The following is a 26378-nucleotide window of genomic DNA, read 5'->3' on the forward strand; positions in this document are numbered from 1 at the left end:
GACACAGAGACAAAAGGCTCTCTCCATCTTGGAGCTGGAACGGACTCACTCAGGGTGGAAATCTCCCCTTGGCTTTCCTCATCCAGCTCATGCACCATTTCCTGGACGCTGCCTCACAAAAAATCGGCTCTGATTTCAGTCTTTCTCTGGGGAGAGTTCTACTCGCCTCAGGAGAAGTGAGGAATCATTTCGAACTCTTTCTCCAAAGGGCAACAGTTTTCTGACCCGGGTCAGGAAGGGCGTAGGAAAATCCCGCTTTTAATTTTGATTCCTGACAGGGCAGCGGGGCAGCTAGGCAGGGGCGACAGAGCAGCGGCCAAGACTGCGTCTGGCTGTGGCGATCACCGCCTCGTCCCTTACTCCTCGATGCTCTGGGGGCGGAGCCAATCCCCTGGGCCCGCCCCCTTCCCCCTCACGGCTGTCTCGACCTTGACTCTGTCGGGTCCTCTGACCCAGGTCCCTCACGTGACCAGCCGCCTCATTCGCTCACTCCGGGTCCTTGCGCCATAATCTCCGCCCTCCCCTTCAGAACCCCACCCAAAAGCCTGGCGCAGGCCCCGCCCCTTCCCATCTGCAGGGCGGCACGAGGGGGCCTGGGCAGGATGGCAGTGAACCAGAGCCACACCGAGAGCCGTCGTGGGGCCCTCATCCCCTCTGGTGAAAGGTGCCTGAAAGGAAGCCCGTGGAGCTGTCGGAGGGAGGAGAGGCCAGGAGAAATGGCGGCACACAAACTCTCAGCCAGGGGCTTTCCCGCCTTTTTGCGCTCACGGCAAGCGTAGCTCTTCCCCGACCGTTAGGGCCGGCGCTGCCTCGCGGATGTTCTGGATGTGAATGTGGTGGAGGCAGGAATAGGGGTGTCGCACGTGTGAAGGGCACGTGCGCAGCGAGTGAGCCATGTGCTGCCTCAGAAAAAAGTTGGAAGTGCAGCAGCAGGAAAGGGAAGTCACACCGACCCTCGGGGTGGCATGCGGTGCCGTTAGGAGTGCGCTAGCTTTGTAGAGTGACGGCAACAAGGTCCCAGGCTTCTGGGAGGTAGAAAGGGCACGAGTGTGGATCTTTCTAGAAAGATCCTGAACTGTCCAGGGCCTCTCTTCACCCTCAGAACTTCAAAAAGCCCTCACTCTATTTCGCCTCCAAGGAGATGGCTGGTCTTACTTTTTTGAAAAGGTGGGGACCAAAAGAAGACACGTCTGGGAAGAGTGATGTTCTCTCACCTCCCATGGCGGCCCTGGGGTTTGCACCCATGGCTTTGTGTGGTGCTAGCAGTACCTGCCGCTCACTTGTTTCCTCCAGCCTCAGTCAGGTTCAGCCCAGAGTTGCCTATTTTTACTTCCCTACCCAATACCTCGGCCTCTGCTTCACTCCCCTCCTCAATCCCCTGCCCAGGCTCTTAGAGTCCTGTTCCAACGCCCCAACAGTTCTTGAATATGCTCCTCTCTCTGCTCAGATTTGCCCTCATTTTCCTTTGCTCTCGCCTAGCTGTGAGACTCTGAAGCCCAATGCGGTGCTCAGGTGAGGCAAAACACACCCAGATTGCTTTGAATGCATCTATCAGGAAGATCCTTTAAGACAGTACATCATGCTGATGTCCAGATCTGTTTTTTCTATGCTTCCTTCCTCAGAATATTTTCTTGACAGATTTATATGCTCTGTCAAGGCTGTACGTCCTCCCTTGGCCCCAAAGGACCGCTGCTGTTTTATTCAGTTTTCCTAGTAGTGAGATGATTGCCCACCATGCTGACGCCCTGCACGCTGGCCTGGAGAACTGTGACCTGTGTGCCTGTGGCTCTGTGCCTAGAAGCCACTTCTAATCTGGTGTTTGGGTGTCTTCTCAGCTGGGCTACGGGTTTGTCTCTCTGCTTTTCTGTTTGTGTGCTGGAAGCAAGGAATGAAGCGTGGTCTTAAAAAAATTATAACAAATATTTATTTTATGTGAATTATCTTTGTGGAGTTCTTTCGGTGCTCTCCAATGGTTGACCTTATTGGGGCACTGTTCTAAAGGCTTTATGTTTATAACTGCTCTATCTGCAATGAGGATCAGTACTATTTTCCTCATTTTCCAGGTGGAAAAACTGAAACAAAAAGTAATTTGCTTAAAATCATATGGTCAGGCATGTGGGAGAGCTCTGAATTTTGGTAGTGTGTATTCATGTCTCTATGCTGGCTGCCCCTCGAAAAGGATGAGGACTATGTCTCTTTTTTTTCTCTGCAAACAAAGCTCTGTCATTGCTCTAGCTTTTTGGATAGAAACTACTTTACAGAAATAGCTTGAGAGGGAGAAGATTGGTTATATTTTGACTTCTCCTGACTATTCACAATACGCAGCTAAGAAATTCATCACAGCTTGGCTGTGTTGTGTGGAGATTTTTTTTCTGATCCCAGCTGAAAAGTCATAAATGTATGAGCCAGACTGTACTGGTAGAAAGGAAGATACTGACTGAGTTTTGTTTTTTTAAAAAATCCATATTCTAAAATGTGCAGATAATACCATGTAGAAAAATTGGGAAACATTTAATTACCCCAAATTATTACATTCAGTGCTTTTTATATTTTGATATATATCCTTTGGCACGTCCCCCTGTGGAAATACACACACCTTCCCCTATCAGGCTGCTTTGTAATTTGTTTTTCTCATTTACCGATGTATTGAGAGTGCTTTGCAGTATTGGCATCTATTAATACATCATTATTTTCAAGGTCTGGTACTCCAATATGCAGACATTTTTGCTCAAGCCACTATCTGGGATAAGTCTGGTTTTAATTTGTCATTGCTATAAACATTGCCACAGTGAATTTCTTAAAGATTTATTTTTTTTTTCACGTGTCAAAATGTTTCTTTCAGACATATTCCTGAAAGTGAAATTGTGGGGTCAGAAGACATAGATTTAAAAAAAAATATGTTTGTTATTTATTTAAATATCTATTTTTATTTATCTGGCTGTGCTGAGTCTTGATTTTGGCACACACACCTTTGTTGCATCCTGTGGGGTCTTTAGTTGTGGTGTGCAGGATCTAGTTCCTGGACCAGGAATTGAACCCAGGCCTCCTGCATTGGGAGCTCACAGTCTTAACTGCTGAACCACAAGAAAAGTCCCCAGAGGACATAGACTTTAAACAAAAATTTTATATATTTATAATATAAAAATCGTTGTAAAAATATTTTTCAATATTACACCTATTTTATGGTTAACATATTTATAAATGGAAATATATGTATTGCAAAATCCCCCTACAGTTTCAGTTCAGTCGCTCAGTTGTGTCTGACTCTTTGTGACCCCATGAACCACAGCACGCCAGGCCTCCCTGTCCATCACCAGCTCCCAGAGTTCACCCAAACCCATGTCCATTGAGTTGGTGATGCCATCCAACCATCTCATCCTCTGTCGTCCCCTTCTCCTCCTGCCCTCAATCTTTCCCAGCATCAGGGTCTTTTCAAATGAGTCAGCTCTTCGCATGAGGTGGCCAAAGTACTGGAGTTTCAGCTTTAGCATCAGTCCTTCCAATGAATATTCATGACTGATCTCCTTTAGGATGGACTGGTTAGATCTCCTTGCAGTCCAAGGGACTCTCAAGTGTTTTCTCCAACACCACAGTTCAAAAGCATCAATTCTTCGGTGCTCAGCTTTCTTTATGGTTCAATTCTCACATCCATACATGACCACTGGAAAAATCCCCCTACAGAACTGTATCAATTTACATTCCTTTTAATACTTTGTGTCCAATTTCACTTTGCCAACACTGAATGTTAATCTTTGATAGCTCTGCCAGTTTGATAGGAAAGGAAAGTGAAGTCACTCAGTCGTGTCCAACTCTTTGCGACTCCATGGACTGTAGCTTACCAGGCTCCTCCATCCATGGAATTTTTCAAGCAAGAGTACTGGAGTGGGTTGTCATTTCCTTCTCCAGAAGATCTTCCTGATTCAGGGATCAAACCCACGTCTCCTGCGTTGTAGGCAGACGCTTTACCATCTCAGCCACCAGGGAAGCTAGTCTGATAATGTAATCCAAATAATGAAATCTTTTTTAAAAGTTTTATTGCTAATGAAATTATTTTTGTCTTATGGTTATCGACTATATATGTATTTGGTGAATTTTCTTGGTTCATAAATATCCTCCATTTTTTGGCTAATTTGTTCATCATTTCTGTGTGCTAAAAACACATAACAAAATTTACTATCTTAGCTATTAAAAAATAAAAATTGTATATAAAGTATATAACAATAATGTAATGTACACAGTGAAATGATTATTACAGTCAAGTTAATTAACATTTCATTTCCTCAAGTAATTACCTTTTTCTTCTAGTGTGATGAAAGCACTTCAAATCTACTTTCTTTGCATATTTCCAGTGTTCAATACAGTATTATTAAATATAGTCTTCACGCCTGCATCTTAGATCTCTAGACTTATTCATCTTCAGTTCAATTCAGTTCCTCACTCGTGTCCAACTTTTTGCGGCCCCATGGACCACAACACGCCAGGCTTCCCTGACCATTAGCAACTCCCAGAGCTTGCTCAAACTCATGTCCATTGAGTCGGTGATGCCATCCAATCATCTCATCCTCGGTTGACCCCTTCTCATGCTGCCTTCAATCTTTCCCAGCATCAGGGTCTTTTCCAATGAGTCAGTTCTTTGCATCAGGTGGCCAAACTATTGGAGCTTCAGCATCAGTCCTTCCAATGAACAGCCAAGACTGATTTCCTTTAGGATTGACTAGTTTGATCTCCTTTCAGTCCAAGGGACTCTCAACAGTCTTCTCCAACACCACAGTTCAAAAACAAATTCTTCTGCACTCAGCTTTCTTTATGGTCCAAGTCTCACATCCATACATGACTACTGGAAAAATCATAGCTTTGACTAAATGGACCTTTGTTGGAAAGTAATGTCTCTGCTTTTTAATATGCTGTCTAGGTTGGTCATAGCTTTTCTTCCAAGGAGCAAGCATCTTTTAATTTCATGGCTGCAGTCACCATCTGAAGTGATTTTGGAGACCAAAAAAATAAAGTCTGTCACTGTTTCCATTGTTTACCCATCTATTTGCCATGAAGTGATGGGACCGGATACCATGATCTTTGTTTTTTGAATGTTGAGTTTCAAGCTATCTTTTTCACTCTCCTCTTACATCAAGAGGCTGTTCAGTTCCTCTTCACTTTCTGCCATAAGGGTGGTGTCAGCTTCATATCTGAGGTTATTGATATTTCTCCCAGCAGTCTTGATTCCAGTTTGTGCTTCATCCAGCCCAGCATTTTGCATGATGTATTGTAATAAGTGGGGTGACAATATACAACCTTGATGTACTCCTTTCCTGATTTGGAACCAGTCCGTTATTCCATGTCCGGTTCTAACTGTTGCTTCTTGACCTGCATACAGATTTCTCAAGAGGCAGGTCAGATGATCTGGTATTCCCATCTCTTTCAGAATTTTCTACAGTTTGTTGTGATCCACACAACCAAAGGCTTTGGGGTAGTCAATAAAGCAGAAGTACATGTTTTTCTGGAACTCTCTTGATTTTTCAGTGATCTAGCAGATGTTGGCAGTTTGATCTCTGGTTCCTCTCCCTTTTCTAAACCCAGCTTGAACATCTGGAAGTTCTTGGTTCAGGTACTGTTGAAGCCTGGCTTGGAGAATTTTGAGCATTACTTTGCTAGTGTGTGAGATGAATACAATTGTGCGGTAGTTTGAGCATTCTTGGGCATTACCTTTCTTTGGGATTGGAATGAAAACTCTCCTTTTCCAGTCCTGTGGCCACTGCTGAGTTTTCCAAATTTGCTGGCATATTGAGTGCAGCACTTTCACAGCATCATCTTTTAGGATTTGAAATAGCTCAACTGGAATTCCATCACCTCCACTAGCTTTGTTCATAGTGATGCTTCGTAAGGCCCGTTGGACTTTGCACTCCAGGATGTCTGGCTCTACGTGACTGATCACAACATTGTGGTTATCTGGGTCATTCCAACCTTTTTTGTATAGTTCTCATGCGTATTCTTGCCACCTCCTCTTAATATCTTCTGCTTCTGTTAGGTCCATACCATTTCTGTCCTTTATTGTGCCCATCTTTGCATGAAATGTTCCCTTGGTATCTCTGATTTTCTTGAAAAAATCTCTAGACTTTCCCAGTCTATTGTTTTCGTCTGTTTCTTTGCATTAATCACTTAGGAAAGTGTTCTTATTTCTCCTTGCTATTCTTTGGAACTCTGTATTCATATGGGTGTATCTTTCCTTTTCTCCTTTACCTTTCGGTTCTCTTCTTTTCTCAGCTATTTGTAAGGCCTCCTCAGACAACCATTTTTCCTTTTCGCTTTTCTGCTTCTTGGGGATAGTTTTGGTCACCGCCTCTTATACAGTGTTACAAACTTCCATGTATAGTTCTTCAGGCACTCTATCAAGATATAGTCCCTTGAATCTATTTGTCACTTCCACCATATAATTGTAAGGGATTTGATTTAGATCATACCTGAATGGTCTAGTGGTCTTCCCTACTTTCTTCAATTTACTCATCTTACATAACTCTAAATTTGTATCCTTGCCTAGTATTTCCCCATTTTCCTCATCCCCTCAGCCTCCAATAACTACTGTTATACTCTTTGCTTGTATGAATTTGATTTCTATTTAGATACCATATGTAGGTGAAATCATATAATTGTCTTTGTCTCTGCTATTGCACTTAGCATAATGTCCTCAAGGTTCACCCATGTTGTGGAATGTGACAAGATTCCTTCCTTTTTAAGACTGAATAATATTCCATTGTATGTATATACCACATTTTGTTTCTCCATTCACTGATAGACTTTTAGATTGTTTCTTTCTCTTGGCTATTATGAATATGAGTGCACAAATATCTTTTTGAGACCTTGTTTTCGATTCTTTTTGATATATACCCAGAAACGGGATTGCTGGATCATGGAGTAATTCTATTTTTAATATTTGAGGCAACTCCATACTGTTCCATAGTGCCTGAACCACTTTACAATCCCACCAAGAGTGCACAGAATTTCCAACCTGTCAATATTCTAGGCCACAAACACCTAGGATATCTTTTTCAATAGTAGTCATCCTAATAGGTGTGAGGTGATATCTCATTTGTGGTTTTGATTTGCATTTCTCTGATGATTAATAATGTTGAGCATCTTCTCATATTTTTTACTATTTATATATCATTTTGGAGAAATGTCTATTTAAGTCCTCTGTCCATTAAAAAATTTTTTTTCTTTTAAACTTTTTATTTTGTATTGAGGTATAGCTGATTAACAATGTGATAGTTTCAGGTGAACAGCAAAAAGATTCAGTCATGCATATACATGTATCCATTCTCCCCCAAACTCCCCTCCCATCCAGGCTACCACATAACACTGAGCAGAGTTCCATGTGCTATACAGTAGGTCCTTGCTGGTTATCCCTTTGTCCATTTTTAAATCAGATTTGTTGTTGTTGAGTTGCAGGAGTTCTTTATATATCCTAGATGGGCTGTATGTATGTGTGTGTGTGTGAGTCAGTCTTTGTCACTCAGTCAGGCAGTGTAAAACTGTCTTAATTTTTACTTCCTGATTGGGCAGAGCCTCATTGTCAGACAGAGGTAACAGTTCTAGAGCCTTCTCAGGTTTCTTCCGAGCGTGAACCCGGCCCTGATATGTGAAAGCAACAGGTCTGTGATGCTTTCTAGATTCCCATGAACACGTCAGAGGTTTCCAAAGCCTTTATTCCTCAAAGCCTCTCATTCCCCAGTCTTTTCTTCCTGTATTTTAAGTTTTTTATTGTTTGCTCCCCAAAATCATCTTTTGCCCCACTTAACAGCTCTCACACATTTGGAAATGTTGTTTAACAAATATGCCCTGGGTAGCTGCCTTAATCCCGAGAGAATTCTGAGCTAGTCCTCCAGGGAACCACTGGACAGGTCAAAACAGAAAACCACAGTAAGGTTTGTTCTCCTCCCCTCACCCCAGTACTTTGTACTCAACTGAGAATGTGGGTTGTTGTTTTCAGAGCTGTGCCAAACTAGGGAGTGGAGGAGTACTGGAGTAAGTTGAAGTGCACAAACCTTTTATTGATGCTCTTATTTTTTTTCTTGGTTAAACATTAAATTGAAGAAAGTAGGGAAAACCACTAGACCATTCAGATATGACCTCAATCAAATCCCTTATGATCATACAGTGGAAGTGAGAAATAGGTTTAAGGGACTAGGTCTGATAGATAGAGTTCCTGATGAACTATGGACAGAGGTTCGTGTTTTTGTACAGGAGACAGGGATCAAGACCATCCCCATGAAAAAGAAACGCAGAAAAGCAAAATGGCTGTCTGGGGAGGCCTTACAAATAGCTGTGAAAAGAAGAGAAGCGAAAAGCAAAGGAGAAAAGGAAAGATATAAGCATTTGAATGCAGAGTTCCAAAGACTAGCAAGGAGAGATAAGAAAGCCTTCCTCAGCGATCAATGCAAAGAAATAGAGGAAGACAACAGAATAGGAAAAACTAGAGATTTCTTCAAGAAAATTAGAGATACCAAGGGAAAATTTCATGCAAAGATGGGCTCGATAAAGGACAGAAATGGTATGGACCTAACAGAAGCAGAACATATTAAGAAGAGGTGGCAAGAATACACAGAAGAACTGTACAAAAAAGATCTTCATGACCAAGATAATCACGATGGTGTGATCACTCACCTAGAGTCAGACATCCTGGAATATGAAGTCAAGTGGGCCTTAGAAAGCATCACTATGAACAAAGCTAGTGGAGGTGATGGAATTCCAGTTCAGCTATTTCAAATCCTAAAAGATGATGCTGTGAAAGTGCTGCACTCAATATGCCAGCGAATTTGGAAAACTCAGCAGTGGCCACAGGACTGGAGAAGGTCAGTTTTCATTCCAATCCCAAAGAAAGGCAATGCCCAAGAATGCTCAAACTACCGCACAATTGCACTCATCTCACACGCTAGCAAAGTAATGCTCAAAATTCTCCAAGCCAGGCTTCAACAGTACCTGAACCAAGAACTTCCAGATGTTCAAGCTGGGTTTAGAAAAGGCAGAGGAACCAGAGATCAAATTGCCAACATCTGCTGGATCATGGAAAAATCAAGAGAGTTCCAGAAAAACATCTATTTCTGCTTTATTGACAGAAGCAGAAGCCTTTGACTGTGTGGATCACAATAAACTGTGGAAAATTCTGAAAGGGATGGGAATACCAGCCCACCTGACCTGCCTCTTGAGAAACCTGTATGCAGGTTAGGAAGCAACAGTTAGAACTGGACATGGAACAACAGACTTGTTCCAAATAGGAAAAGGAGTACATCAAGGCTGTATATTGTCACCCTGCTTATTTAACTTGTATGCAGAGTACATCATGAGAAATGCTGAGCTGGAAGAAGCACAGGCTGGAATCATGATTGCCAGGAGAAATATCAATAACCTCAGATATGCAGATGACACCACCCTTATGGCAGAAAGTGTAGAGGAACTAAAAAGCCTCTTGATGAAAGTGAAAGAGGAGAGTGAAAAAGTTGGCTTAAAACTCAACATTCAGAAAACTAAGATCATGGCATCTGGTCCCATCACTTCCTGGGAAATAGATGGAGAAACAGTGGAAACAGTGTCAGACTTCATTTTTCTAGGCTCCAAAATCACTGCAGATGGTGACTGCAGCCATGAAATTAAAAGATGCTTACTCCTTGGAAGGAAAGTTATGACCAACCTAGACAGCATATTAAAAAGCAGAGACATTACTTTGCCAACAAAGGTCCATCTAGTCAAGACTATGGTTTTTCTGGTGGTCATGTATGGATGTGAGAGTTGGACTGTAAATAAAGCTGAGCGCTGAAGAATTGATGCTTTTGAACTGTGGTGTTGGAGAAGACTCTTGAGAGCCCCTTGGACTGCAAGGAGATCCAGCCAGCCATTCTAAAGGAGATCAGTCCTGGGTGTTCATTGGAAGGACTGATGCTAAAGCTGAAACTCCAATATTTTGGCCACCTCATGAGAAGAGTTGACTCATTGGAAAAGACTCTGATGCTGGGAGGGATTGGGGGCGGGAGAAGGGGACGACAGAGAATGAGATGGCTGGATGGCATCACCGACTCGATGGACATGAGGTTGAGTGAACTCTAGGAGTTTGTAATGGACAGGGAGGCCTGGTGTGCTTCCATTCATGGGGTCGCAAAGAGTCGGACATGACTGAGTGACTGAACTGAACTAGTTGCTATAAGCTTTTGATTAGATTCTAGAGTTCTAGACTGGCTTTTAGAGTTCTCTATTGCAGTTTTGTTGCTGATATCCATTTTTTCATAGTCTCTTAAGAAGCACTCTTTAGCCATATACTATCACCCTAATTCCAGTTCTTATTACCTCGTACCAAGACTATGTTAGTTCTTAAATGGATCCCTCTGACATATCACCATTTCCCTGATCATGTGACCTACCTGTTGAGACAGCTGCAGGTCACAGTTCTGCATTGCCTGTTGAATGATGTCTCTAGCTCTAGTCCCAGCGCGGGTCCAGCTTTATCTTACTATTCCTCCTAATCACACTTCCATGTTGCTTTTATAAATTCACACAGGTAGGCTGCTCCCAAGTATACAGTGTTCTTTCCACTGATGCTGCTCCTGCACTTCCACTAATGCTGTTTGCACCCCATCAGGACTGTCCCCTACCCTCACTTCTGCCCACTGAAACACTATTCATCTCTTAAGAATCAGCTCAAATTTCAACTTTTCTATAAAATCATTCCTAATTACTTCTACCAAGAGCTGACCTCTACCTGCCATGATATTTTGTTCTGCTTATGTGATGCAAATCATGTTTTTCTTGCATTATTACCTATATTCATGTTTTCATTCATTCTTTCAATAAATATTAATAGCATATATATAACTAAGAAAGGGAAAAAAAAACCCAATAGGATTCTGTAAGAGTAGGATGAGTCCAGGTTTTTCAGGTTAGGAGTGAAGGGAGAACATGGCAGACATATCAGAGGATTCTGTAGTACACTTCATATGTCTCACCTTCTTTACCAGAGTCCAAGAAACAGTTTCATTAACGCAGTGCTTTATATAAAATGCACAAGAAGTATAAGAATTAGTGGACTTTAAGAATAGAATTAGGTTTGCTAAGAAAGAAAAAAAAAGAACCCAGTGATAAAGAGGAAGACAAGCGTGAGTTGTCAGAGAATAAGATCATTTCAGTTCCTTTCTATTTTAATAAAATAGCAGCAGTAGCACCAGTAGCAGCAAATAACATTTATTAAAATCTCCCTCCAGGCTAGAAACTGCTCTGAGAGCTTTGTTTATATCTTTTTATATAACTCTTAAACCGTGTGCTCTCTGCCTTTTCTTTTCTGCAGTGTCTTGAAGCAGTGTGAGGATGTGGACCTCTGCTTCCTACAGAAACCAGCGGAATCGTCTCTCTTTAATGGTACAAAGAAAGGAACGCTCTTTCTCACTTCATACCGGGTAATTTCTCTTTTTAATCTAATTTATTTTTCATTTTTTTCCGCTGTGCTGGGTCTTCATTGCTATGCCCAGGCATTTTCTAATTGTGAGTGGGGGTTACTCTGTAGTTGCGGTGCTCCGGCTTCTCATTGCAGTGGGTTCTCTTGTTCAGGAGCATAGGCTCTAGGGCACTCGGGCTCAGGAGTTGTGGCACACAGGCTTAGTTGCCCTGTGGCATGTGGAATCTTCTTGGACTAGGAATCGAACCCATGTCCCCTGCATTTGCAGGCAGATTCCTAACCATTGAACCACCACGAAAGCCCCATACCAGGTAATTTCTGCTTCTCCTTTGATCTAATTAACTCTACGTTTGTTTCCCTTAAAACGGAAAGAGGTTAAACCTTGACTTTCAGAATGTTTTGAAACATTTCCACTTGGAGATTTTCCCTGTTGAAGAGTGATGGAAGAAAATCGGTGATTTTCTCAATTAGGCCAGGATGTGGAGAAGGAAATGGCAACCCACTCCAGTGTTCTTGCCTGGAGAGTCCCAGGGATGGGGGAGCCTGGTGGGCTTCCGTCTATGGGGTCGCACAGAGTCAGACACGACTGAGGTGACTTAGCAGTAGCAGGAGCAGCCAAAGCAGCCTTGACTTTAGAGTTGCTCTTCTATGTCTCAACCCTTGGATGAATTGCATTCCTTTCCCAGAGTTTCTTTCCTTTCTTAGGTGGTCTTCGTGACTTCACACTTAGTCAATGACCCCATGCTTTCTTTTATGATGCCGTTTGGCCTGATGGGTGACTGCACCATTGAACAACCAATTTTTGCCCCCAACTACATTAAAGGAACCATACAGGCAGCTCCGGGTGGTAAGTGTTCCCCTCAGAAGTGTATTTTTTCTCAAAAGCTTACAGAAAGTTTAAGATTCAGACTTCACTGGGTCATGCTTCTCTCCAAGTTTTTGGCAGTGCTTGTTACCAGCGTGCCAGCCTCTTGGTAAGAGTGTGCCATTTTTCCCCCCAGGTGGCTGGGAAGGACAAGCTGTTTTTAAGTTATCCTTCAGAAAAGGAGGTGCCATCGCATTTGCCCAACTGATGGTAAAAGCTGCCTCTGCTGGTGAGTGATGCTGATAAAGATATCAAACGCTTTGGGGTTTGGAGACCTGTATAATTGGAGTAGGATTGTTAACTAGTGAAGACTTCTGGCCTCTGTGATCAGGACGTTGGTATTTGCCCAAGTTGTTGTTTAGTCGCTAAGCTGTGTCGCCTTTTTTCAGCCTCATGTACTGTGTTAGCCTGCCAGGCTCCTCTGTCCATGGGATTTCCCAGGCAAGAATACTAAAGCAGGTTGCCATTTCCTTCTCCAGATTTCACATGTATTCAGTGGGTATTTCCTGAGCCCACTGACTATGTACCAAGTACCCTACTACATGCTAGGAGCATAAGGGCTTCCCTGGTGGCTCAGAGGTTAAAGAGTCTGCCTGCAATGCCAGAGACCTGGGTTCAGTCCCTGGGTTGGGAAGATCCCCTGGAGAAGGAAATGGCAACCCACTCCGGTATTCTTGCCTGAAGAATCCCATGGACGGAGGAGCCTCGTGGGCCACAGTCCATGGAGTCACAAAGAGTCAGACACGACTGAGCGACTTCACTCACTCACTTTAACCTGAAGGAGTTCACAATCTAGTGGAAATTTACAGTCAGACACCCGAATGATTATACCTGATAGTCTTTTGTCCATTTAAGTGGCTGTATCATTGAGTACTCTTGTTTTTGGTAGAGTTACCTTGGCTCTTCTTCCTCTGGCATGCCTTCTTGTCTTCTCTCTGGCTATACCTTTGCTCTTCTTGGGTTTAATTCTCATTTTTCATGGGACTAAAGCATGTGAAGAGATACTGTCAAGTCCTGCAGCACTGATCTAACAGATGTACCAGAGGACTCTTTCAAACTTAGAATACAAGTAATCTTTTAATTCAGTGTAGCTTCACTTTATATCCCTTACTCTCTCAGCTTTTGTATTCCAATCCAACTGGACTTCTTTGCACCTTGCTCTCCCATCTCTGAGCCTTCAGGCTATTTGCTGTCTTAAATGCTCTTCCTTTTTCTCCCTTGCTTTCCACCACCAACTCCAATCTAGTTAAGATGCACATGGTTTAGTGGAAATAGACATATGCAAGAATAATACATTATTCTATCTTATGGTGGGGCTTCCCCAGTGGCTCAGAGGTAAAGAATCCGCTTGCAATGCAGGAAATACAGAAGTGGATTTGATCCCTGGGCTGGGAAGATCCCCTGGAGAAGAAAATGGCAACCCGCTCCAGTATTCTTGCCTTGGAAACCCCATGGACAGAGGAACCTGGCGGGCTACAGTCCATGGGGTCACAAAAAATCAGACACAACAGCACATCTCACCCAGTTAAGATAATGCTAGTTATTGAAACAGATAAACCCCAAATTATCAGTGACTTAAGATAATGGTGGAGAAGGAAATGACAACCCATTTCAGTGTTCTTGCCTGGGAAATCCTATGGACAGAGGAGCCTGGCTGGCTGCAGTCCATGGGGTCGCAAAAAATCAGACACAACTAAGCGACTAAAACAACAATAAGTTGATGGATATTACTACTTATATAAAGGCAAGTTGGGAACTTCTCTGACAGTTCAGTGGTTAAAATTTCCCCTTTCGTCGCAGACAGTGTGAGTTCTATCCCTAGTCTGGAGCTCAGACCCCACATGCCTCAGGGCCAAAAAAGCAAAGCATAAAACAGAAGCAGTATTGCAACAAACTCAATAAAGACTTTAAAAATGGCTCACATCAAAATAAATCTTAAAAAGAGGCCAATCAGCAAGGATTAAAGGGACCTCTGTTCCACACAGCCCTTCAGGGACCCAGGGTAGTAGAGTCTCATCATTAACACATGGCTTCCACAGCCTCTTTGGGTGGTCAGCAGAGTGAGGAAGAGAGTCAAGATCTCACTTGGGAAGTTTTCATGGGCCAGACATGGAAGCTGTGTACATTGTTGCTGGTCATATGCCATACGGCAGAAATTAGTGTGGCAGGCTGACAATGCTCTGAAAACATAATCCTCAGAATCTTTGAATGTTACTTTGTAAAAAAAAAAGGGCTTTTCAGATATAATTAAGGATCTTGAGATGAGACAATTACTCTAGATTACTCAAATACCATCAAATACTAAATACCATTAAAGTGGCCTTATAAAAGAGATGCAGAGGAGACCAACACAAGCTTTCTTTGGTAATGCCCTTGTTGTTGTTCAGTTGGTAAGTCATGTCCAACTCTTTATGACCCCATGCCAAGCTTCCCTGTCCTTCATTATCTCCCAGGGTTTGCTCAAACTCACATCCACTGAGTCAATGATGCCATCCAAACATCTCATCCTCTTCTTCCCTTCTCCTCCTGCCCTCAACATTTCCCAGCATCAGGGTCTTTTCCAGTGAGTCACCTCTTTGCATCAGGTGGCCAAAGTATTGGAGTTTCAGCTTCAGCATCAGTGCTTCCAATGAGTATTCAGGGTTGATTTCCTTTAGGATTGTCAGGTTTGATCTCCTAGCAGTCCAAAGGACTCTCAAGAGCCTTCTCCAGCACTACAGTTCAAAAGCATCAGTTCTTCAGTGCTCAGCCTTTTTTATGGCCCAACTCTCACATCCATACATGACGACTGGAAAAACCATAGCTTTGACTATATGGACCTTTGTTGGCAAAATGATGTCTGCTTTTTAAAACACTGTCTAGGTTTGTCATAGCTTTTCTTTCAAGGAGCAAATGTCTTAGTTTCATGGCTGCAGTCACCACCAGCAGGGTACTGCCATTATGTTGGCCTTTAATGGAGTTATCTTGACAACTTGATAGAATCCTCACTTGAAAATTTTTTCTGAATCCCTATTATCCTGGGTGTTATGCTAGGCCTTCAATAAGCACAGGAAAATATACACAATCACTGTCTTCAGGAAGCATACAGTTGAGGACAAGAATAGAGTATATTTTAAATTTTGTCTCCTGGGAGCATTGCCGGACACTCATGTAACATGTTGGTTAATACTCTGTTAATTATTTGGTTGATAGTTGCTGTATATCTGTCTTGAAAGAATTAAAGAGCCCTTATTTTGCCAAATTTGTCTTCTCAGCTGCCAGAGGAATTCCACTTGGAAGTGTAAATTACTGGTTCGACACTTCAGGACTGTACATAGTTACTGTCCCAGGGGGTGCAGTGTGCTCCCCACAGACACCTTGTCCAGGTAAGGTATGGCAGGGAGATTTTTCCTGGGAGGTGGAAAGGTGTGCCCAGGGCTCACAGATCTAATCGCGGAGAGCTTGCCTCCAACTCTGCTGCAGGAGAAGTAGCAGAGTTTTGGGGAAATAGTTGAGTCCATGATTTCATTTCCAGATTCAAACCCGGTGGCAAGTCAGTAAGTGACCGGCTTTCCATTTCAGACTTTGTTGTTGTTCAGTCACTCAGTCGTGTCCTACTCTTTGCAACCCCATGGACTGTGGCACACCAGGCTTCCCTGTCCTTCACCATCTCCTGGAGCTTGCTCAAGCTCATGTCCACCGAGTCAGTGAGGCCATCCAACCATCTCATCCTCTGTCGTCCCCTTCTCCTCCTGCCTTCAATTTTCCCAGCATCAGAGTATTTTCTAATGAGTTGGCTCTTCGCATCAGGTGGCCAAAGTATTGGAGTTTCAGCTTCAGCAGCAGTCCTTCCAATGAATATTCAGGATTGATTTCCTTTAGGATTGACTGGTTTGATCTCCTTGCAGTCCTAGGGGCTCTCAAGAGTCTTCTCCAACACCACAGTTCAAAAGCATCAACTTCAGGCTTACTTTGATGTACAAATATGGAGGCTATTGGGCAACTCTCATCAGTAGGAAGTCACTTCTGCTTACAACCTGAGCAGAAACGTGTGCTCTTGCATGCTTCCCCCTTCCTCTCTCGCACAAGCACAGCCATCATGCTTGTGCTGCGCCCTTCATCCTCACTGAGGACTCCAATCCTGGGCTTTGTGACCTGTACCCTTTCCTGTAGCAGTTGTGTCTGTCCACAGATGCTGAGCCATGTTCCCCAGAGATGTAGATCAGTACTCTCAAATGTGGTTCACAGTCTGTGGGTGGACTGCCAAAGGTCTCCTAACAGGCTGCCAACAGACACCCAGATGCAGGCCATTTCTCGGGTCTTCCTTGGAGCATGACATGCATGTCCATCAGCATTTTGTTTGTATACAACTGATGGGTAGTTATTTCTGGCCTTTATAGTTACCTTAATTTTTAAGTGTTAATCAACTGACATTCAAAATTTTGAAGTAAGTATTGCTAAGGTTTTATAAAAATGTTTTAAGTTGAAATTTGTATAACATACAATTAAGCATTTAAAAATGTACAATTCAATGGTATTTAGTGTATCACAATGCTGTGCAGCATCAGCTCTCTTCAGTTTCAAAACTTTTCCAGGACTTCCCTAGCAGTCCAACAGTTGACTCTGCCCTTTCACTTAGGGGGTGCAAGTTTGATCCCTGGTCAGGGAACTAAGATCCTGCGTGCTGTGCCACACAGTCAAAAAGCAAACAAACAAAATGGAAAAGTTTTCTGTTACTCTATAAGAATACCCCATACCCACAAAGTAATCATTCCTCATTGTCCCCTCTCCTTTTTCTCTTGGTTTCCTCTAATCTGCTTTTTGTCTTTGCATGTCCTGTGTGTATCACATAAAAGAAGCCAAGCAACATGTGACTTTGTGTTCGGCTTATCTCACTTAATACGATGTTTTCAAGGCTCATCCAAGATGTAGCATGTATCAATACTTCACTTTTTGTGTCTGACTAGTGCTCCACTGTATATACCATAGTTTGTTTATTCATTCGTGCACTGATGCACATTTGGCTTGTTTCCACCTTCTGATTATTATGAATAATAGCTGTTACAGCATTTGTATATAGGTTTCTCTGTAGACACAAGTTTTCATTTCTCTTGAGTACATACTTAGGTTTGGAATTATTGGGTGATATCGTAATTCAATGTTTAACTTTTTTGAAAAACCACCAAACTCTTTTTCCACAGCAATTGCACTGTTTTTTAACTCTCACCAGCAATGTACAAGTTCCTGTTTCTCCATATCATTGTCAATGCTTGTTATTTTCCTTTCTTTTTGCTTGTTGTTTATATTAAAGTCATCCTAGTGAGGTGAGGTGATATTTCATTATAATTTTAATTTGCATTTTCTTAATGACCAATGGTATTGAACATCTTTTCATGTACTTGTTGACCATTTGTGTATCTTCTTTGTAGATGTATCTATTCAAGTCCTTTGCCCATTTTAAAATATTTATTTATTTATTCATTTTTGGCCACACTATGTGTTTGTTGCTGCTCTTGGGCAGCAAGCAGGGACTACTTTTTTTGCATTGTGCTTCCTTGCAGGCTTCTCATTGCAGTGGCTTCTCTTGTTGCAGAGCATGGGCTCTAGAGAGTGTGGGCTTCAGTAGTTGTGGTACACAGGCCTAGTTGCTCTGCAGCATGTGGGATCTTCCTGGACCAGAGATTGAACCCATGTCACCTGCATTGGCAGGCGGATTCTTAACCGCTGGACCACCAGGGAAGCCTGAGTGTGGTGTTTAATTTCTAGAAATTTGTGAATTTTCCAGTTTTACTTCTGTTGTTGATTTATAAATTAATCCCTTTGTGATCAGAGAAGCAACTTTGTATGACATCTATCTTTTAAAATCTATCCAGACTTAATTTGTTACCTAATATATGGTCTATTCTGAAAAGTATCACATGTGTCCTCAAGAGTACCAGGGTTCCAGGTAGCACTAGTGGTAAAGAATCCGCCTGCCAATGCAGGAAACATAAGAGATGTAGGTTCGATCCCTGGGTCGGGAAGATCCCCTAGAGAAGGGAAAATTCCATGGGCAGAGGAGCCTGGTGGGCTACAGTCCATGGGGTCACAAAGAGTTGGACACAGCTGATCAACTGAGCATTTGAGAGTGATGTGTATTCTGTTGCTGGGTAGAGTGTCCTATGTCTGTTAGATCCAGTTGGTTTGTTGTGCTTTTTCAGATCTTCTACTTTCTTATTTATCTTCTCTCTGGTTGTTCTATCCATCAGTTTGAGTGAGAGATATTAAAGTCTTCAACTATTATTGTAAAATTGCTTCTTCCTTCAATTCTGTCAGCTTTTGCTTCATATATGTGATGGTCTGTTATCAGCTGTGCAAATGTTTATAATTGTTATATTCTTTTGCTGTACTGAACATTTTATTAATATGTAATTTTCTTCTTTATCTCTTAATCTTTTTGATGTAAAGTCTATTTCATCTGATATTAGTATAGTTACTTTTGCTCTCTTTTGGTTACTATTTACATGGAATATCTTTTTTCATCCTTTATTTTTAATTTATTTATGTCTTTGTATCTAGAACAAGTCTCTTAAACACATAGCATGTAGTTGAATCATGAATTTTCATTCATTCTGCCAATCTCTGTCTTTTGATTGGGGAATTTAATCCATTTGCATTTAAAGTAATTACTGGGGGCGAGAGACGCCCGGCTCCCGGCGGCGCAGACGCGAGAGACGCCCGGCTCCCGGCGGCGCAGACGCGAGAGACGCCCGGCTCCCGGCGGCGCAGACGCGAGAGACGCCCGGCTCCCGGCGGCGCAGACGCGAGAGACGCCCGGCTCCCGGCGGCGCAGACGCGAGAGACGCCCGGCTCCCGGCGGCGCAGACGCGAGAGACGCCCGGCTCCCGGCGGCGCAGACGCGAGAGACGCCCGGCTCCCGGCGGCGCAGACGCGAGAGACGCCCGGCTCCCGGCGGCGCAGACGCGAGAGACGCCCGGCTCCCCGCGGCGCAGACGCGAGAGACGCCCGGCTCCCGGCGGCGCAGACGCGAGAGACGCCCGGCTCCCGGCGCAACCGACCACGTGCAGAATCGTGGCTGAGAGGAGCTGCCCCGCACCCAGGGTTAGGGCGGTGGCCGAGAGGAGCTGTACCACGTCCAGGAGGCGGTGGCTGCTTGGGCACCGGAGGGCCGAGAGGAGCTGATCCACATTCAAAGCAGGAGGGGCAGCCTTGAGGAGATACCCCTCGTCCGAGGTAAGGTACAGCGGCTGCGCCTTGCTGGAGCAGCTGGGAAGAGGTACTCCACGATCAAGTGGAATATAAGAATCCAGTGTTCTGGGGAGGAAGGAACAAGATGGCGGAGGGATAAGACCGCGAGACCACTTTCTTCCCCACAAATTCATCAAAAGAACATTTGAATGCGGAGTAAAGTCCACAAAACAACTTCTGAATACTGGCAGAGGACATCAGGCTCCCAGAAAAGCAGCCATTGTCTTCTAAAGGAAAGAGAAGAAATCAAGCTCCACCCACCAGAACACTGACACATGCCTCCCTAACCAGGGAACCCGGACAAGTCACCCGTCCAACCCCACACACAGCGAAGAAACTACATAATAAAGAGAACTCCACAAACTGCAAGAAGAGGGAAAGGCCACCCCAAGCAAAGCAATATAAGCAAGATGAAGAGGCGGAGAAATACCCAGCAAGTAAAGGAACAAGATAATTGCCCACCAACACAAACAAAAGAAGATATAGGGACTCTACCTGATAAAGAATTTCAAATTTTGATGGTGAAAATGATTCAAAATCTTGAAAGCAAAATGGAGTTACAGATAAAGAACCTGGAGAAAAGGATTGAGAAGATGGAAGAAAGATTTAATAAGGACTTAGAAGAAATAAAAAAGAGTCAATATACAATGAATAATGCAATAGATGAGATCAGAAACACTCTGGAGGGAACAAACAATAGAATAACAGAGGCAGAAGACAGGATTAGCGAACTAGAAGATAAAATTGTAGAAATAAATGAAACAGAGAGGAAAAAAGAAAAACGAATTAAAAGAAATGAGGACAATATTAGAGACCTCTGGGACAATGTTAAACGCTCCAACATTCGAATCATAGGAGTCCCAGAAGAAGAAGACAAAAAGAAAGACCATGAGAGAATACTTGAGGAGATAATAGTTGAAAACTTCCCTAAAATAGGGAAAGAAATAATCACCCAAGTCCAAGAAACCCAGAGAGTCCCCAACAGGATAAACCCAAGGCGAAATACTCCAAGACACATATTAATCAAATTAACAAAGATCAAACACAAAGAACAAATATTAAAAGCAGCAAGGGAAAAGCAGCAAATAACACATAAGGGGATTCCCATAAGGATAACAGCTGATCTTTCAACAGAAACTCTTCAGGCCAGAAGGGAGTGGCAAGACATACTTAAAGTGATGAAAGAAAATACCCTACAGCCCAGATTACTATACCCAGCAAGGATCTCATTCAAATATGAAGGAGAAATCAAAAGCTTTACAAACAAGCAAAAGCTGAGGGAATTCAGCATCACCAAACCAGCTCTCCAACAAATGCTAAAGGATCTTCTCTAGACAGGATACACAGAAAGAGTGTATAAACTTGAACCCAAAGTAATAAAGAAAATGGCTACGGGATCGTACTTATCAATAATTACCTTAAACGTAAATGGGTTGAAATTTTCAAAAAGGCTAGGAAACAATTCTCATAGCCATCAATAGTTCAGTGTTGAGTTCATGAATTGTTTTTAAAGTTTGGGACAAACTGTAGTATTTGCTATTTGAAGTACTATTTGTAATTGGCATATTACGATGTAACATTGGTCTTCATTTCCAACTTAAAACGCCTAAAAATGCCTAACAGATTTTTAGATTTGTGAATTTTAGTTGAAATGTATTTTACGATTTACTAAACCTGCAGAAATATTGAAATATTTCAGAGAACTTATTCACTGTACATTTAATTTATTTTATTTATAAAAGTTATGATCTGTAGAAAGTTTTACTTGTTGGGTCAAATGCTTGTTGCTTCAAATGCTTGTTGCATTTGAAGTGCTAGTTACAAGAAAATCAAATACCTTCAATGTATAAATGCTATTAAGTTTTTAAAGGACTCTGGAGTATAAGTAAGTTTGTTTAAAGAAATTTAGTCTATTCAACCTGAATCAGCTCTGTCAAACAGTAATTAAAAGCCTCATTTAAAAAAAAAAAAAAATAAATAAATATCTTTGACATAAAAAAATAAATAAATAAATAAAGTAATTACTGATAATGGGAGCCTTACTTCTACTGTTTTACTATTTGGTTTTTATATGCCTTATAGCTTTTTTGTCCCTCATTTTCTGCATCACTGTCTTCTTTTGTGGTTAGTTGATTTTTTGATAGTGAAAAGTTTGAATTCCTTTCTCATTTCCTTTTGTTTATATTTTATAGCTTTTTTTTTTGGTGTGACTACCATGGGGGTTACATTTAACATCCTAAAGTTATAACACTGATTTGAATTTTACAATCTTAACTTCAATAACATACAAATATTCTGTACCTTTATGAGCCCTCCATCTTACTCCTTTTAGTTGATATCACAAAATTATATCTCTATACACTGTGTCCCCAGACACATAAACTAATATTTCCTTTAAATGCATTAGTCTCTTAAGTTATGTAGAAAACAAAAATGAAATTACAAACCTTTGTTATAATAATATTGACTTTTATAATTGCTCAATGATTTACCTTTATTGAGATATTTATTTTTTCATATGGCTTCAAATTATTATCTAGTGTCCCTTCATTTGACTCCCTTAAGCATTTCTTGCAGGACAAGTCTAGTTGTAATCAACTCCCTCAGGTTTTGTTTATCTGGAAACATCTTACTTTCTTTCTATATCTGAACGGAGTTTGGCCAGATATAGGATTCTTGTTGGATAGTTTATTTCTGGCCTCCAACATTCCTGAAGAGAAATCTGCTAATCTTCTTATTGAGGCTCTCTTGTATGTGATTATTCACTTCTCTCTTGCTGCTGTCCCTTGGACTTCAAGGAGATCCAACTAGTCCATCCTAAAGGTAATCAGTCCTGAATATTCATTGGAAGGACTGATGCTGAAGCTGAAAGTCCAATACTTTGGCCAACTGATGTGAAGAGCTGACTCATTTGAAAAGACCCTGATGCTGGGAAAGATTGAGGGCAGGAGGAGAAGTGGACAACAGAGGATGAGATGGTTAGATGGCATCACCGACTCGATGGACATGGGTTTGGGTAGACTCCGGGAGTTGGTGATGGACAGGGAGGCCTGGCGTGCTGAGTTCATGGGGTTGCAGAGTCGGACACGACTGAGTGACTGAACTGAACTGAACTTGCTACTGTCAAGATTCTCTTTTTTGTAAGTTTGACTATAATGTGTCAGTGTGGATCTCTTTGAGTTCATCTTATTTGGAGTTTATTGAGCTTCTTGGATGTTTATATTCATGTGTTTCATCAGATTTGAGAAGTTTTCAGTCATAATTTCTTCAAATACTTTCTCTACATCTTTCTCTCTTCTTTTTCTGAAACTTCCACAATGTATATGTTGGTGGCCTTGGTAGTGTCCCACTGGTCCCTTGGGCTCTATTCACTTTTCTTTAATCTTTTTCTTTCTATTCCTATCTACAGCTTTTATTGTTCTGTATTCAGGTGTACTGGTTCTTTCTTCTGCCTATTCAAATATGAGTTTGAATCCTTCTAGTGAATTTTTCATTTCAGTTATTGTACTTTTCAGCTCAGAACTTTGTTTGTTTTGGTTTCCTGTTATGTTTTCTCTTTATTGCTGTTTCTGTCTTGTTCATATATCACTTTTCTTGACTTTATATACATTTTTCCTTTTGTTCTTTGAGCATCTTAATGACGATTCTTTTAATTTTTTTTAGATAGCATAAATATTAAATATGGATTATAGAAAAATAACTTGACAGTTATCCATTCACATTGACACAGTTAAGTCATTTTGGTAATGTAGCCAAGGAAATAAATAAAACCCATGTTTATTATAATATTAATTGGAAAGTTGGAAGCACCATAACTCTCTGACAATCAGGTAGCACTTATCATAAGTAGCATTTATCCATATGATAAAATATTGTTCAGATTTTAATTTGTGAAATATATGAATGATATAAAGAACTTTCTTGGCAGTCCAGTGGTTAGGACCTGGCATTTTCATTGCTGAGGGCCACGTTCAATCCCTGGTTGGGAAACTAAGATCCCACAAGCCATGCAGAGCAGCCAGGAAAAAAAGAAAAAATAATATAACGAACATTCTCACAATGTCAAGAAAAAAGAGCCAGATTTTTAAAAATTGTATGATTGTCATAATCATGACTGTATAAAAAATATTAACAGAGATCCTACCTATAAATATACCAAAATAATAAGTTTTTGTCTTTGATGATGGAATTATAAATGACTTTAAAAAATTTATCTCTTCTCTATTTCCCAAATACATATTCCTCATTAAGCATTTTTTTTATGATCAAAACAAACTTTACTGAGTTAAATATGTATCTGTGTACAACTATTAGTATTAGAGATTTAACTATAGGTTATTTTCGTGTTAATTTGAATTCCTCCACAACAGTAAATGTTAAAGCATCCAACTGGTGATGGCTGAAGGATAAGGCTTTTGCATTGTTCTGTCTGAATTCTCTTCCTGTGTCAGTCTGTTTCAGTATTTTTTTATCTTCCACCTCCTTCTTACTTATTCCTTGTCTGCTCTAAAAAATGAGTAACTGATTTTTTTTCCTTCTCAGCATATCCAATTGTGAACTATGGACCTCCGCCACCAGGATATGGAGCCCAACGAGGGGAATATGGAACTCTACCAGAAGGATATGGAGCCCAACCAGGGGGATATGGAGCCCCACCTATGGGATATGGAGCCCCACCTGTGGGATATGGAGCCCCACCTGTGGGATATGGAGTCCCACCTGGGGGATATGGAGCCCCACCTGGGGGGTATGGAGCCCCACCTGGGGAGTATGGAGCCCCACCTGCAGGATATGGAGTCCCACCTGGGGGATATGGAGCCCCACCTGCGGGATATGGAGCCCCACCTGAAGGATATGGAGCCCCACCAGCTGGAAATGAAGCCCTACCCCCAGCATATGAAGCGCCATCTGCTGGAAATACAGCTGCCTCTCACAGATCTGTGGCAGCACAGCAGGAGACTTCTCTTCCCTCTACCTCATCTTCTCAGGTCCATTTACCACCTTCTCAGAGTTAAACTTTGAAGATTCACCAAGCAAAGGGCACCCTAAAACTGAAGTCACAGTAAGAAGGAAGACTCAGGTAGGTGGTTGAAGTCCCATCCCAGGTAGTTGTCATACCCTTTGGAAGGGCAACCTTAGAGGGAATATGAAGCTTTACTTCCATGCCTAGATTTTAGAGGCCAAGTCATTTCTTGATTGGGTTTCCCTGGTGGCTCAGTTGGTAAAGAATCTGCCTGCAGTGCAAGAGATGCAGGTTTGACCCCTGGGTCGGAAAGATCCCCTGGGAGAAGGAAATGGCAACCCACTCCAGTATGCTTGCCTGGGAAATCCCATGGACAGAGGAGCCTGGCAGGCTACAGTCCATGGGGTTGCAAAGAGTCAGACACAACTTAGTGACTAAACCACCACCACCACCAATTCTTGATTCAGTTCAGTTCAGTTCAGTTCAGTCGCTCAGTCGTGTCCGACTCTCCGCGACCCCATGAATCACAGCACACCAGGCCTCCCTGTCCATCACCAACTCCCGGAGTTCACTCAAACTCATATCCACAGAGTCGGTGATGCCATCCAGCCATCTCATTCTCTGTTGTCCCCTTCTCCTCCCGCCCCCAACCTTTCCCAGCATCAGAGTCTTTTCCAGTGAGTCAACTCATCGCATGAGGTGTCCAAAGTATTGCAGTTTCAGCTTTACCATCAGTCCTTCCAATGAACACCCAGGACTGATCTCCTTTAGAATGGACTGGTTGGATCTCCTTGCAGTAGATGGGCTAAAAGAGAAGTACATTCATACAGCTAATTCTCCAACAATTTGGTTGACATTGGCTGCATTTTTTTAATTACATTTTTTTAATGTGCCTTGAGTCAGAGAATGAGATGGCTGGATGGCATCACCGACTCGATGGACATGAGTTTGAGTGAACTCTGGGAGTTGGTGATGGACAGGGAGGCCTGGCGTGATGATTCATAGGGTCGCAAAGAGTCGGTCATGACTGAGCGACTGAAGTGAACTGAACTGAGTCGGTTTGGAAAAACTGTTCTGCATTTTCCCCTCTCCAATTCAAGAAACATCCATTATGCTAAGTTTGCCAGGAACTAAGATATATGTTAAAAATATCAAGTTGAGGCATTTTCCTAGAGATCCAGTAGTTAACACTTCATGTCATGGCCAAAATTTTTTTTAAATCAAGTTGAACACTTATTTTTCATAGCATTATTTATATTAGTGAAAGGATATAACAGCTTAAGTTTTCAGTAGTAAGAGAGAATTTCACAAATTATACAATGAAATGTTGTGCAGCCATTGAAAATGATATCTAAAGGTAGGGGAGGCCTTCTTTAAGAAGACCAAAAACAATGAAACAATAAAGGAAAACAGTGATAAATTTGACTATATCAAAATTTTAAACTTCTGTATGACCAAAGTTAGAAGATAGGCAATAGACTAGGAGGAACTAATTGCCAACATATATATTAAACAAAAAATTTGTAGTTAAAATATAAGAAGAACTTTACAAATCAACTCAAAAGAAAATATGGACAAAAGATGTGAATTCTCAGTTAACTGAGGCAATAGCCTCAAGAAACATTTGAGGACTTCCTTGGTGGCACAGTGGATAGAAGTCCACCTTCGAATGCAGGGAAGATGGGTTCAGTCCCTGATTTGGGAAGATTCCACACGCCAAGGAGCAGGAAAAGAGGTTGGACTTGACTTTTGTTAGAGAAATGAAACTTGAAATGAGAAACAATTTTTACCTCCAAAGATTCAGAAGTATTAAAAATATTGAGACAGTCGATGAGGTGACTTCCACCTTGGGCCTTTTTCCATGCTCCTTGTTACAAACTGCTTGTGAGTTG

The 26378-nt window shown here is 42.0% G+C and overlaps 1 protein-coding gene across 1 annotated transcript; it reads left to right on the forward strand.

The window, feature by feature from the left end:
- Positions 1 to 602: 602 nt before the first annotated feature.
- WBP2NL (WBP2 N-terminal like) lies at positions 603 to 24538 on the forward strand. The gene is made up of 6 exons (XM_055394876.1): positions 603 to 664; positions 11324 to 11432; positions 12137 to 12278; positions 12433 to 12525; positions 15551 to 15661; positions 24066 to 24538. The coding sequence occupies exons 1-6, from the start codon at positions 603 to 605 to the stop codon at positions 24536 to 24538; spliced, it is 990 nt and encodes a 329-aa protein (XP_055250851.1).
- Positions 24539 to 26378: the final 1840 nt, after the last annotated feature.

Source organism: Moschus berezovskii, chromosome 6 (assembly GCF_049115385.1).
Source record: "Moschus berezovskii isolate FMDL1 chromosome 6, NW_MosBer_1.0, whole genome shotgun sequence".
In the NCBI taxonomy this organism is placed as follows: domain Eukaryota; kingdom Metazoa; phylum Chordata; class Mammalia; order Artiodactyla; family Moschidae; genus Moschus; species Moschus berezovskii.